The 14,451-nt window shown below is 46.0% G+C and overlaps 1 protein-coding gene across 1 annotated transcript in view; it reads right to left on the bottom strand.

Annotated features, from left to right (window-relative positions):
* Window positions 1-10,155, bottom strand: part of EPOR (erythropoietin receptor) — a 163,132-nt gene extending 152,977 nt beyond the window's left edge. Inside the window, exon 1 of the mRNA XM_078684180.1 lies at window positions 8,816-10,155. Coding sequence (XP_078540306.1) covers window positions 8,816-8,978 — 163 coding nt within the window. The 5' untranslated portion in view covers window positions 8,979-10,155. The remainder of the gene's footprint in view (window positions 1-8,815) is intronic.
* Window positions 10,156-14,451: the final 4,296 nt, after the last annotated feature.

Raw genomic sequence — 14,451 nt, forward strand, 5'->3', positions numbered from 1 at the left:
GGTGGGTGTTGGTGCTGTTCCCAGTGTGGTCGGCCACTAGGAGTCATCCCAGGCTGAGGGGGTGGGTCCGAGGATGAGTACCTCCGTCTTGTCCGAGTTTAGCTTCAGACGGCTGTTGCTCATCCAGTCGGCAACGGCCTTCTTTCCCTCATGGAGGTTGGTTTTGGCGGTGTGCGGGTCCTTGGTGAGGGAGAGTCCAGCAGCAGGAGGACAGACTTGTGTCTGTGGCAGCAGAATCCATTTTGTGATGCTGGGGCTCTGTTTAACTTTAACCGGGTGTACCAGTGTGTACATGTCTTTTCCCTCTAGAAAGGTGGAATGCCAGAATTGGCGGGGGAGGGGGGTAGTATTCGAAAGAGTTTGACACCAAACACAACATGTTTTGATAAAGCCAAACCAAAGTTAGCATTAACCGCGAGGATTATGATGCACTTAAGAGTATATGGCATGGCTATGTCATAGAACAGCTATAAGGAGATGGTTTTGAAAGCAGCAGAGGGGCTCAGCTCATGCTAGGGCAGCCTCTCACACAAATCCAAGCACTCTGCCTTCAGGATTGTCAAGGCCTGCCATGAGAGTGACTTATAGGTTAATATGTGTCTATATGTAAAGGTAGATATAGGTAAACTATATCTAAGTAAGGGGTGCTTACACCACCATACCCAGGCTGCAAGTGCAGACCTGTGGTTCCATTTTGGAAGGCTAACCAGGGGTGGCATAATACATGCTTCAGCCCCTGGTATGCCTCTGGGGCACCTATGCCCTGGGTACCTAAGGTACCATATGCAAGGACTCACAAGGGTAACCCAGTAACCAATCTGGGATGTACCTAAAGTACATGGTATCAATTTAGAGAGAGAACAGCTAGGCTGTGGCCCTGATTAGCAGGGCCACAGCCATACTAAAGTCGAAACACCAGCGAAACACAGCAAAAAGTGGGGGTGACCATAGGAAGCAGACCTTAATCTCCTACGTATTGGAGTTAAAATCGCACTATGCCCGACCAACCTCCAGACAGGACCTCTACACGTGGTGTTTCTAGAAATTTCACTGGGCAACTAACGATGAACCCCTTACATCTGGTGTTTGTAGCAAATACTTTGCATGTGCTTGCTGTAAATGCCACGTCTAGAGGTTTTGTCAGAATCTCTGGTGTTCTTAGGTATGCACACATATCTAAAACATCAGAGCTTCGGATGATACCTCCACACCAGATGCTTCTAGCAAGCACCCACATACATACTTAAGAGCATCTGACCAAATCTGCATACCTATCAATACCTGCTATTTCTAACAAGATGACCGCACACGTATCTGCTAATAACAGAACTTAAAACCAAACCTACATATCTGTCGTTTCTACCAAGCACATCACAGAAATGCCTATAAACAACAGGCTTCAGACAGGCCTGACACATTTGGAATTTGTGACAAGAATATTGCACAAATACCTAAGAACACCAGAGCTTCCGGTGGAGGCACCCCGACCTGATGTTTATAGGAAGTACACTGCACACTTACATAGGAACACCAAAGCTTCAGACAAAAACCACAGGCCTGCCTAGGAACACAGAAGTTGCAAATTATGCCTCCACCACCAGCATTTCTAGCAAGTCCACCCAGTGCGTACCTAAGAGATCTAAAGCCTTAAAAGAAAGCCACTCCAGGTGTTTTCAGCCAATCACCTGCGCGCATACCTGAAACACTCGAGCTCAAGATGGAACCTCCACACCTGTTTTTTCTAGCATCTCAACCATCTACATTCTTAAGAACACCAGAGCTCAGACAGAAACTCCACATCTGCCATTTTTAGCAAACTGAGCAGACAGGCTACAAGAACGCCTGAGCTGCTGCCTCGACTCCTTATTTCAGTTACAACGAGGCAAGCCCTGACTTGAACTGCAAGCTCTCTACAACTGCCACAGATAGAAAGGAAGACATTTGTGGGGGTCATTCTGGCAGCCTGGTGCATCCAGGGTGCAGTAAGTAAACTGCGGGCATGAGCAAGGCGGGAGGGAGAATGGGGCGAGAGGCACTCACCCTCTGCATCGGAGCAGAACGTGCACCAACCCACCACACGCACACACTCGTATCTTCTCCCACACACATGCTGCCCTGAGATAAGCAGGCTGGAGTACGCTCTGTCCCTCTTTCTGGCTAATCGTCTCGCGGCGGAGGGCAGTGACGCACAAGACAGCCAGGGCTGGCGGGAAACAAGCCTTCACTTGATCTTGTCGCCTGTTTCTCTGTTTCTCTCTCTTGCACCTGAACTGCCACTTCTTCTCATTCTCGTGCTAGCTTTTGGAACTAGATGCGTGATTGGAAACGAATACTACAAGTTACAAAACAAAGAAAAAGCAGAGTTCAATGACCAACTGCCATCCGATACATGGCCTTGCGTGGCAGCCTCAGCCCTCCAATGTGGTTTTAACAAAAAACGACATTTGTAAAAAGGTTTTCTGTCACCAGACGGGCTGCTTCACTTCATGCTAGAGCGGAAACAAAGGTACAGACACACAAAACGCACTCGCACGTATACAAAGTTGTGTTTGTTGTCCTGGTGGAAAGTTTTGCAAGTTCTGATTTGAGCCCACGCAGACTTTGCACTTCCCCGGCTTGGTCTTCATTCCCAGTTTACATTCGCCCGAGTGAAGTCATAATTATTACTCCCGAAGCGAGATAATTGTCTACCTGCTAAAGACTGGTATCACATAGAATGTGGAGCGGGTGTGCACTTTTCTCGCCATTCTGGGTTTCCAAGAGTGGGGAGGATAGTGTGCTAATAGTGCAACAACCTCAGAATGTGCGTTAGTGCCCTACCAGAATTGCCCTGGGTTTTACCTGGTGGAAATCTTGTGTGCAAAAACCCTTCAAGTGTGCACTTTGTACCTCACTTGTAATCCCCGAATCAGGATTAGCTGGAGGGTTGGAATTGGAATTCTGCAATGCATATCTGTATCACAGTCATTTTATTAGTGGTAAGTAATGATACATACAGAACAAATTGTCGCAAAACATCATTCTTTTTATGCAGGAATGGCAAAGCCCAAAAAATTGCAACTTTCGTGTAGTTACAAAGTTTTGGATCGACCTTCAAACGGTCACCTCCCTCACACGCACATTTGCGCACTCATATCTGTCTCAGTCAGCCCTCTTGCTTTCAGGGTGTGAGTTGTTCAAGCAAGCCTGTCTCCTTTAAACCAGCCTGCTAAACAGCTTTGGCACTCTCTTGCTGTTTTTTGGTGCGTTTTCCTTTAAGATCAGTTCAAAACAATCGTTTACACTATTTAGTAGACTGTTTCTGTGAATAACGAAGTAATTTCGAAAGGCCTTATTATGTGACTGTATCTCCAGTTTCGGTTCAGTAGATGCTTGTGTTCAATGTATGTGTTCCATAATATGGTCAATCCGCTCCTTTAGGCCTGTTCCTAGAAAAATCCTAAATCCACTTGTGCAAAACCTCTCACAAGATTCAGCATTGTGTGATGCTGTGATTCGGTTCCTGTGGTTATAGCCACTTCCTGACCCCTCTTCCATTCTCATTCCTGCTCCATAGACCCACCCCCAACTGACAACCAATAGAGCAACAATCTGATTTATCGCTGACACAAGCATCTCCTTCAAATAATACATCATTAGAAAAATAAGACAGCGTAGTATCAGCTCTCCTTCCTCAAAAAAGTGAAACCATGCCTATCTAAAACAGATTCAGAGCGACAGTCCGAACCCTAGGCCTCTATCGCCTGGATGGAAGCCATTCTCTGCTCCGCGGCCTCTAAAACGCTCACCTGGCATCCCTGCTAGGCAAGCTACACACTAAAGTTTATCTCATCCAAGGCGTGAACAACTTTGACCCTGTCACTCTAATATGAAGGAATTTCACTGATTCTCCCTTCACATCTGCATCATCTTCAAAGTACCCTAGAAGACCAACACGGACGTCTTAAACCACACCCCAGCATACCAAACTCAGAAGAACACCATCTCAGGTTAAAGTTCCAAGCCAGGACCCAAGAAATCACCAGTCTGGAGCGTGGGAAGTTCAAAAGAGAAAATACTCAAAGACAGGCTGTCTATGCTACAAGGATACGGGACAACATCTACAGTGTCATAAAAGGGTGGGGGGACCAGGAGCCGTTATTTAAACCAGGTCCTGCACACGAGGCTCCTATATAACTGTGCTACAGAGGGGTGTGCAGTTCCTAACAAAGGGACAAGGGAAAGGGCAGGTCTTTCTTCGTGATGCCCTCACACACCCCGAAGGATGTCATGCTTCATCATTGGGCTCTGCTCCTTCTGCTGCAATGCCCGACTGGCTCCCGTAAACGGGGCTCTTTGGCAGGGAAGCCGTGGGGTGCGTGCGGGTAAGAGGGCAAGGACAGTGTCGTGCACAGGTAGTGAGTTCTAAAATAAGTCTGGAGCAGGCCTGCTCAACAACGATTTAATGGTTCAGGTAGCTCCAGCTTAGTTAAAAATTGTGTGGAGCCCCACGAAGAAAGACCTGCCCTTTTCCTTGTCCCTTTGTTAGGAACTGCACACCCCTCTGTAACAACATCTACATCAACATCAGAACTGCCTAAACCCTGTGAAAGAAAGAAATAACTTGTAGAGTCATCTCTTCAGAGAACACAACCTGTTCACACAGTAGGAAACTACATATATAACCTGCCTCCTGTGAATGATCACAATCATTGCTCTCTAACTAAGTTTTCACTACACAAATATCAGTGCATATATACATACAAAGGAGATGTAGTCCCTGTGAGGGTCCAACCCCCTCACTGCACACACCTTTCACTGAAGAGACGTGGCCCTGAACAGCCCCAGGCTTTGATCAACACATCACTCTACACCACTGAGAGAAAGGAGACCGAGCCCTCTGCTACGCAGGCTCAGAATCTATCACTTGCTGCTTACCTTCCACCAAAAGTATGCAGTGCAGAGCACACCCCTAGGGAAGACCAGGTGCTAGTGCTGACTTACCTCGCCTTCAAAAGGCCTTCTAGAGCACCCAGAATCTAATAATCAGTCATTGACCCGTAGACAGCGACAGTGGAACTCCTAACTGCACACTTGTACAGAAGCGCGGCCAGGGTTCTCTCCTCTTGAGGGCCAGGCACTGGTATCCAAACTCCCTCTCCTCCAGCTCTTTTTACAGCGTCCTCTTTTTAAGCATAAGTACAAGCCTTGTTTTCACTCTGAGTGACTGTCGCCTTCCTGGCACTTTGCAGTGCTTGGTAATCAAATCACTTCATACAACGAGCAAAGCCATGTAATTCATTCAGTCATCCCCTAAAAATTACACTAACATCAGTGCTAGAAGGTTGGAGGATCCGGCCAGATTCTAGTTCCAGCAGCTGTTTTTGTGCTTAGTCTGGGTTCTGACCTAGCCAAGGAAATATGTTGAATTTGTCCTGGTGTCATTTTCTGACACCAGAGTATAATTCAGCAGAGCCAGCACTTTGTCTGCATTACGTTTGGAGCAGCAACCTGCAGGCAGCGAGGGGGATTTATTTTCACTTACAGACAGCACACACAAAGGCCTGATTGAATGGGCCATCAGCCCTTTTTAGGTCGAAGCACGACCTGCATTCAATGCGTAAGCATTGATTGCAGTGCTTCGACAACTAATGTCACCCGTTTTTGGGAATGTGGACACGAGAGGGTGCACGAGCGCAGATTTGCTCAGTTTTGACCTCGTGAGCGCGCACGGCGCCGTGCCCCTCTCGTGCCTCATTCCCTTGCGCAAACACACTCCACACTCACGCATGCGCACATACACAGCCATACACAGGCACACACACACTGCATACACACACGCAGACCCACGCGCGCACACACAGACACGCGCACAGACACACGCGCGTACACCCCCCCCCCCACCACTTACCGGGCTCTTTCGGCGTGTTCCGTGTCTCCTCTGCAGCGCTGGTCGGGCACTCACTGGGCTGTTGCTGGGGATCGGGCTCCTCTCTGCGGCAGTCTCGTCTCGTCGCGGCACCAGGGGGCAGGACTTCACTTCCGGGGCTCCCTCCAGCACCTGGGAGCCCCGGGCTGCGGAGAGGCCATCAGTCTTCCGGCTTCACTTCTTCCTCAGCGGCGGCGGGCGGGACTTCCTGCCGGATTGCAGGCCCCGCCCCCGTCTCAGCCAAAAGTGCCTGACTTCCGGTTTTCACGGAGCAGGGCTGCAGCGGTTATTTCTTTTTTTTTCTATTTATTTACTTTTGAGGCAATCGCGGGACACCCCGCTGTAGCTTGTTTCAATTATGTTCCAGATTCAATGTAGTGAAATGGGAAATTTACTTAACAGTGAGTGAAGCAGTACATAAAAAATGGATGTAGCTTAACCATTCATTAAGGCAGTCAGAATACCATTCTAATCATGCAGGTGTCACGCTCAGTATTTTCTGTGGGACAGATGGACAAAATATGTAGAGCCTGTCCCAATTTAAGGTGATAACATATAATTATTACAACCTTTTTTTAAAAATAATTACAAAGAACTTTTTTATCTTTGTGATATCCAGCTAGCAAGGACTCAGTTCTATGTTTTGCTTGGGTCACCTGCGATAGTACCAAGTGGAGTATTACCGGATGCAGTATTATCGCTTCACTTGTGACACCAAATTAGTACCTCAAACTGTGGAACTTGTACTGAGGGCCAACATTAGGACACCAGGCTGACATGGAAAGGGTAAAAGCGTTAAAGGCTTCTCCAGTATGGGGCATTAGACAGGGTACATCCTCCCCTGTCATGGTGCGTGTGTAATAGTGTGTGACTAGGAAGATTCCTTTAGTAAGCAGTCTGGGATCAGGTGTCAAGGACCTCTGTGAGGCCTGCATCTCCACCAGAACAACCCCACACACACACAACCCCACACACACAACCCCCCCACACACAATCCCACACACACACAACCCCACACACACAACCCCACACACACACACAACCCCACTCACCCCCCCACACACCCACCCCACCCCCACACACACCCACACACCCCACACACACACCCACACACCCCACACACCCACACACCCATACCCCCACACACACCCACCCACAACATCACTATGCGCTACCACAGCATCACTGAACCCCACAGCATCACTCGCCACCACAACATCACTCGGCGCCACCACATCATCAATCTGTGCAACCATTAAACAACTGGTTCAAATATGTTCTCTCAATGTTTCAAGCTTTATTACAAATGTCACAAAAAGATGTTAATATTTCACTTCTGTTCTTGGATTTTCGTCACAATAAAATACACTGAACATAATCTTCACAAAAAGATATTGCCATTATAAATTACATTAGCTTGTATTTAAGTATTAATTATTAAAAAAATAAAAGCCATTGTTATTTGTAATATCAATACATCTAAGTCACGTAAATAAAACACATATTGCATTGCAAATGCTATAGGTGTCACATTTGCGAAAGTTAAAACTATTAACATTGTTAAAGACAAAGCTATTAATTTAGCTATTTTCAAACCCAACACATAAATAAAAAATGTGTCGTTTACAATACCAATAGCTCAAACTTTTCTAATGCGAGACCTATTGCATTGCAAATGCTTGTTTGTTTAAGTATCAGTCTGGCTGGGAGCTATATAGAGCCTATTGCCTAGATGCCAATACAATGGAAGGAAACAAAGGCAGACAGCTTATCACTTCACAAGTACTTTAGAGAAACTATTATTTGGAGGTAGGTTTTTTACTTTGTTTAACATCTTATGTAAGACGTGCATATACTGTAAGAATGCAAGATCTGTCTTTGTGTATGAGGTTACACAACTAATTATTTAAATGGCACCTTCTATTTTTTATATTTTTTATATTTAATTATTTTACAGCACTACTCATCCCATCACATACAGAGGCACTATAAATCAAAACAGTGTGTAAATCAATGTACAGGAATTCTTACGTAAGACGAGGGATGTAAGGGGTAGGAATCACATATCATCCGTGCTTGTAGACATTATATGTTAAGAGTGAATGGTCTGGAGTAAGACAAAGTCAGTATGTAAAATGTAATGCAGTGATTGTGGTTGGCTGTACTCCAAGATTGTATTACTTCCCAAAGGAACCCTTCTTTGCAATCTTAGAATGACAAAAGATTTTTTTTTTAAAAGAGTCTAAACCCATGACTTACAGTTTGCATGTAGCTCCTTGATGCTGGTAAATAGATCACTGTGCTCTATTAGAAGGATTGCAACTTATGAACTGGAAGTAACAAAAGGATCTCAGTGTCAAATGCAGTGACCCACTTACCTAGCTACATAAAGTACAAATATGTGAAATGCGTTTTACATGATGTGATTTGATGTGATGCTACTTTGAGTCAAAACACTGACTGGACAAAACACAAAATTCTCCCAGAACTGTGTTAACCACTAGTGTTATCTTACCACTATTATAACTCCCTTAAAATTGCTGGGCTCACAATGATCTCTGCTGCAGGTTTTTTTTTTCTTAATCTTGTGAGATATTTTGAAGTACAGTTTCAATGTGGTCAAAGCTAGAACAGATTTAATGTCACATATGTCCTTGTAGCCAATTTCTTTGCAGCATTTACTTATTTAAATAAATGTATTCTTGACAGTCAGACCCTGCATTTCAAGCTCCGCCCCTAGTGATTCCATCCCTTTCCTCTGCCACGCCTTGACCCCCAATTTATGGATCCACTGAGTATTTTCCCCCCAATTCTAGCAGTGACTAAAAGAACATATTTTCACAACGCCTATCCCCCTGCCCCACTCCCTCTATCAGGTGCTTTAATAGAGACGCCCACAGCTCGTACCTTTCCTCTGGAAGACGTCGTCAGGCGGCAGCTCTCTGTTCTGTGCCTCTGGCAGGGGAACTTCGGCTCTGCTCCGGCTGCTGCTGCCAACCCAGAGGCAGAGGAGGCCAATGAGTGCCCCGCGGGGCAAGGGTGAACCCCGACTCTTCATGTGGTCCTCCATACTACCAGGCAGTGCTTAATTTGAGCTGGTGGTTCTGGTGCCGGGTACTAGTACTTAATTGTCAACACCGGCACTTATGACAGTATGGCACATGATGGTGCTGTTTTGTCTAATCTAGAGATTAGCACAAGAGAAGTCCTTTGGAAAAAAAGCCTGGAATAGTCTGACTTGTCGAAGTGTGATGGGTAATAGTTGTGTTGGTACTGTCATCAACAGCGTTGGCATGGGCAATGGGTGGTGGCAGCTGCAGTGGCCTCCTGGCGAGGGCCCTGGCACTTATTATTTCACAAATTAAGCACTGCTGCTAGGCCTTGTCCCCGGCCTCTCACTAAGGTGTCACTCCTTGCCCACGAGGCCTGCTATTTGAGGGGTGTTGACCTTTCAAAGCGTCTGCTTTTTATCTGTAATACACTGGCACTTCCACTTCTGTCCTTGGGCGCCAAGCCTTCACCGTGCCATTCCAAGACGTCTCCCTGTCCTTGAGCCCAAAACGTCCCAGTATCGACTGCTCTCTGTACCAGTAGATGAACAATACCACTGTGGCTCTCCTAGTCCTTGAGAGCTGAGATCTTGCTTTGCTAGCCGACGACGACTTCCATTCCGACCTCAGTCCCCCCAGACTTAAGATCTCGCCAGGCTACCAAAAATCCCACCTTGGTCCATCCATTCCTTGAGTGTCAAGCACCCACTATGCCTGTCCACGAAAAATATTAGTCCACACAGATGTTCTCGGTGGCTCTGCCGGTACTTGAGGCCCAGTACCTCACAGTGCCACGCCGTAGAAGTGTATCCTCTGGCTCTCTCAGGCCCTGGGTGCCAAGCTCAGAGCGTGCCAGTTCCCCAGTACTTCAGCATCGAAGACGGTTCACAGAGCGGCCTGGCGGGAAGTCAGTCGCTATGACGCTTTGTCAGTTTCTCGTTCTCTGTGAAATGTCTCCATCGCTTCTGTCCATGTGCATGCCAGTGTGTCTGGGTGCCCGGTTCCCAGACAGCGCTGTGCCTTTCTGGCAGCTTCTTCTCTCCGCTGCTCTCGCTTCCGTGTCTTTTCTGTCTCAAATCCTCGTGTCTGCTTTATCTGGATTATTGTCTCTGGGTCTTTCTCTGGGCCTCCCTGCGCTCTCTGGCCAGTGCACTCGCTCCTGTTTGCTTGGCCCTCGCTGTTCTCCCTGCTCTTCTTGCACCTCTCATGAAAGTACATCTGGCCTTTCGGTGCCTCAGTCCCTCCCACTCTTGTCTTGCACTCTTACCCACCCCTCTCCCCGCAAAGGCCTCGGAGGAAACTCTTCCAAGAGTGTGGGATCTGGAGGCTGAGATAAGAATGAGTGAGCAGGAGCGCAGTCACAAAGTGGCGCAAGTAACGTGAACTGTTTGTCTGTTCTCCCAGCGTTGTGACCCTATGCGGCAGAACTGCACCCAACTCTTTGTTTACAGCAATAGTACTGGGAAACTCAATTTGTGACTTCGGGTCAGGTTTAAAACTGTTAGGGCTATTCATCGTGTCTCTGCTAGATGGCTGTGACAAGCAGCATAACAGTGTATCAATTTCTTTTTCAATAATTATGATCAGAAAATCATTTAAACGCACCCCCATGTTGTATTCTTCCCTATGCCGAACTCTAGGTTTAAAAAAAAGCACAGGCACAGGCTGCTAACCATAAACAGATACTGCCACCATCCAGGCTACATCTAGGTCCTCTAGTGCATCGCACTTTCAGTTATCTCTTCAATCCATTTTTTCTGGGTAACTTCAGGAACGATTTTCCACCCTAGTTTTGTATTGGGAGATGGGTGGGTTGCCTCCGATTTCTGAGACGATTTCCAGGATGTACACTTTGGATTCCAGGTTTTTAGGATTTTCTGTATCATATGATTTTAATTGATAATAATGGACACTGAACAGAATAGCAAGCTCCAGGAAGATGAGCGGCAAAACCAGGAAACCGAGGTCAGGGGAGAAATGAAAACATTTGTTCATTTTAACCTAAGAGGTTTTCAGTGAATCTGTGCATCTGCTCTAGATTCAACGTCAGCGCAGTCACATCTGACACTGATATCTCCCATCTCACCTCGCAGTTGATTTGCATATCTCATTGATGGAAATACTCTTACGAATCAGTAAATGAGAATGGGGCTGCCCAGCTGTGACTGGGTGCCTCTCTGGTAACAAGATGACATTCAACCAAACTACACATCTTGCCGCGGATTGTCTAGGATGGCCAGTTTAAAATGCCAGCAATGGGCAACAAGGGCGGGGCAATTTTCTGGATGATGTTTGTTGCAGTTTGGTTGGATCTTTCTCCTTACAGAAGGAGAATGGAATTGGTATCCGAAACAAGGGACACATGGAGCAGATTCAGCCATTGCTGTTGGCACGCAGAGTGGCACCTTAGTACTAGCCTTCAGAAGTTCCCAGAGCAGCACCACGGGCTCACTCGCCTTCCTAGTTCTCCAAGTTCAGAAGGACGTTAAGAAGTTGTGCATGTCACGGCCGGGACTAGCATGGTGTTTTAAGCATGGTGTCTAACAAACACAAGCTCTCTTTCAGCATGTTCACCATCCCATTCCAAGATGGTGCATGCCCACTTCCCCTTCATTCCTGATGTCACCACAGAAACAGAACACACCACTTCAAGATGGTCCTTCCAGATGGTTACATGTCACCAACAGGAAAATATACTGGCCGCTCTATGATATATAAGTTATGTGTTTTCAGAACAATACTGGCTGCATATCATGAGCCGCCCTCAGGTATTTCCCAATGGCATACCAAAAGTGTAAATTGTGTTTTGTCATGTGACGAAATATTCTCTAGATTTGTGCACTAATCTTGCAGTAAATTCTTCACTACTTTTTTGGCCCTGTTTTGGGCTGGTTTTAAAGCAAGACAGACTAGACTATCCAAGAGGACCGTATGAATGGGACAGCTTTTGCAAGAACAGGTCCCGTGCATTAGATCTTTTCAACAACTCACCTCTGATGCATCATGGAATGATGAAACAGCTGCTGATGCACTCTATCAAGCTTTGGGCTAGAGCTTGATAGAGGCATTATCCGCCATCTCCTTACACTCACCCAAGAGAAACCTCCGATCTGCGATCTTGCCCTCGCCAAAACCCAGTGCATCCGCAGAGCCAGAACAGGTGGAAGAGCCTTCGCCTACATCGCTGCAAAGACCTGGAACGAGCTCCCGATCAACATCAGATGCGCCCCTACTCTGCACATATTCAGGAAGACCCTCAAGACTAGGCTCTTCGACTGACCGGAGCTGCAACATCCCCCCCCCCCAGCGCCTTGAGACCTTATAAAAGCGTGCATCACAATTCCCTGATTGATTGATTGATTGATTGTTGACTGACCTACCCCTGTTGTTGCCCTCATTTATTTGCTTCTGAAGGCTAACCCTTTCACAATCAGAGTGTTACTGCATCTGAGTGCCAGTGCTTTTTGGAAAAAATCCGTATTAGAATTTTCACACAACAGCACCTCTTTGGGCTCTTAGTGCAACCATACAAACTATGTGTTGTTTTAAGCACATTCAGGACTATTTATGGGTGCAAACCTCCCATCAATATCTCATTGCATTCTGATAATATAATGGTAAATGTGGAGATATTTTCTGTAATTTTTAACACATCTGCTCAACATTCTGTTGCATTTCTTAAATGAAGAAACACATTCTGGAACGCTTTCAAAGGAAGTGTTGCCCTGAATATCTGTAGTCCAGCAATGCCTAATATATGTGAGGTTTGCTGGGAATGTAGTCTGCACAACGAATTATGTAATATTAGCACAGACCACTACATTGTGGCAGAATCATTGTTTTTTGTTGCACTGTTCACTTTTTGACTGATGTAAAATTCAGGGTTATATTGAAAGCTTACAAATCATATATTTTCTAATGCCGTACAGTTTTAGCAATCAGGTGGAGCAAGCCTGATTTCCTTTATCTTAATTAGTTGGTCGAGTGAGTGTGCTGAACATGCCCTTTGGCAGATTTCCAATTTTTTTTCCAGAACATGGCCATTCCCTCTAATCTCCCTAAAAAGATCCAAGGAAACTTAAAGTAGCTTTTCATGAAGAGTTTAATGCATGAATCAGAGTTGAAGCACAGCACATCATAACAGGTTCAGGTACAGGTATCATAAAATCAGTTGGCCTGGAATCTGGAACCCAGGATGTAAGATGCAGGCACGCATCATACATTCCAGGCAGCAGATCCAGACAGGGAAAGGCAATGGGACAGAACAAGGCAGAAAGAAAATACTACAGAATGCAACACATCTTACCCCTAAAAAAAAACATTAATCCAGATATCTGCTGGGAACACACTTTTGCCTATTGGAAACTTTAACTCTAGAGGCAACTGAGGAATCTAGATGAACAGAACTGGGAGAGGGTAAAAGAGGAAAAACATCAGGTCTCCTCAGGCAAATACCCTGAGTGGAGGAAGGAGAGAAACGTACATTTTCAGGATTGCAAAACTTAGCTACTCTGCGGACGTTCCATACCCTACCGTCTTGCGTGGCAACGCTATTTTTAAAGACTTTAACTATTTTGATAGGAGGGTAAAACTTAGAAAGACCCTTGACGAGAAAGCCAGGCTTTCTAATTCGTACCCAATCCCCCACCACAAAGTCATTATCTTTAGCTTTCATTTTGGAATCAAACAAGGTTTTCATTTGTAGTTGTTTGTTTTCAACCCGTTTGGCCACAGCAGCAAGGTCACAAACAGAGTTATTTACATCAAGTTTTACATCAAGTTTTTTAATCCACCAGGGACATATATCAGAAGGAGGCTCCCTACCCTTAAGGAGCTTGAAGGGACTAACACCGGTAACAGAGTGGGGGGTGATACGATATGTCCACAATCTTTTCCTCACAACATCCACCCAGTTATCATCCGAAGACTGCACAACATTCAAACAATCCTTAAGAACACGGTTAAAGCGTTCAACTTGGCCGTTTTCCCTAGGCTCATAGAGAGAGGTGGTGTAATGTTTGATACCACAAGCACTGAGGAATTTCTCAAAATCATCTGACACAAGTTGAACACCATTATCGGTGACACAGGTTTCAGGAAATCCTTCCCTGGCAAAGACTTCCTTAAGGAAAAGAATGACCGATTGAGAAGAAACAGAACTGACAAACTTGACTTCGGGCCACTTGGAGTGGTAGTCCACCAGAACTAAAGCATACCGAGCATTAAAAGGCAACTGTTTAAATGGACCAGATATATCAAAACCCACTTTCTGCCAGGGAAAGGTGGGCCAAGACACAGGCTTGAGAGGAGCAGAGGTCACATGAAGCATCTTATCACTGTTAACGCAATGCGAACAGTCTCTCACCAGCCTATCCACCATTTTGTCCACTCCCGGCCACCAAAAGCTCTCCCTAATTAGACGTTTCATCGATGACATGCCGATGTGACTCTGGTGAGCGAGAAGAAGAATCTTCTCTTGTAAGGATTGAGGTG

The sequence above is a fragment of the Lissotriton helveticus genome, chromosome 1_1, assembly GCF_964261635.1.
Source record: "Lissotriton helveticus chromosome 1_1, aLisHel1.1, whole genome shotgun sequence".
In the NCBI taxonomy this organism is placed as follows: Eukaryota; Metazoa; Chordata; class Amphibia; order Caudata; family Salamandridae; genus Lissotriton; species Lissotriton helveticus.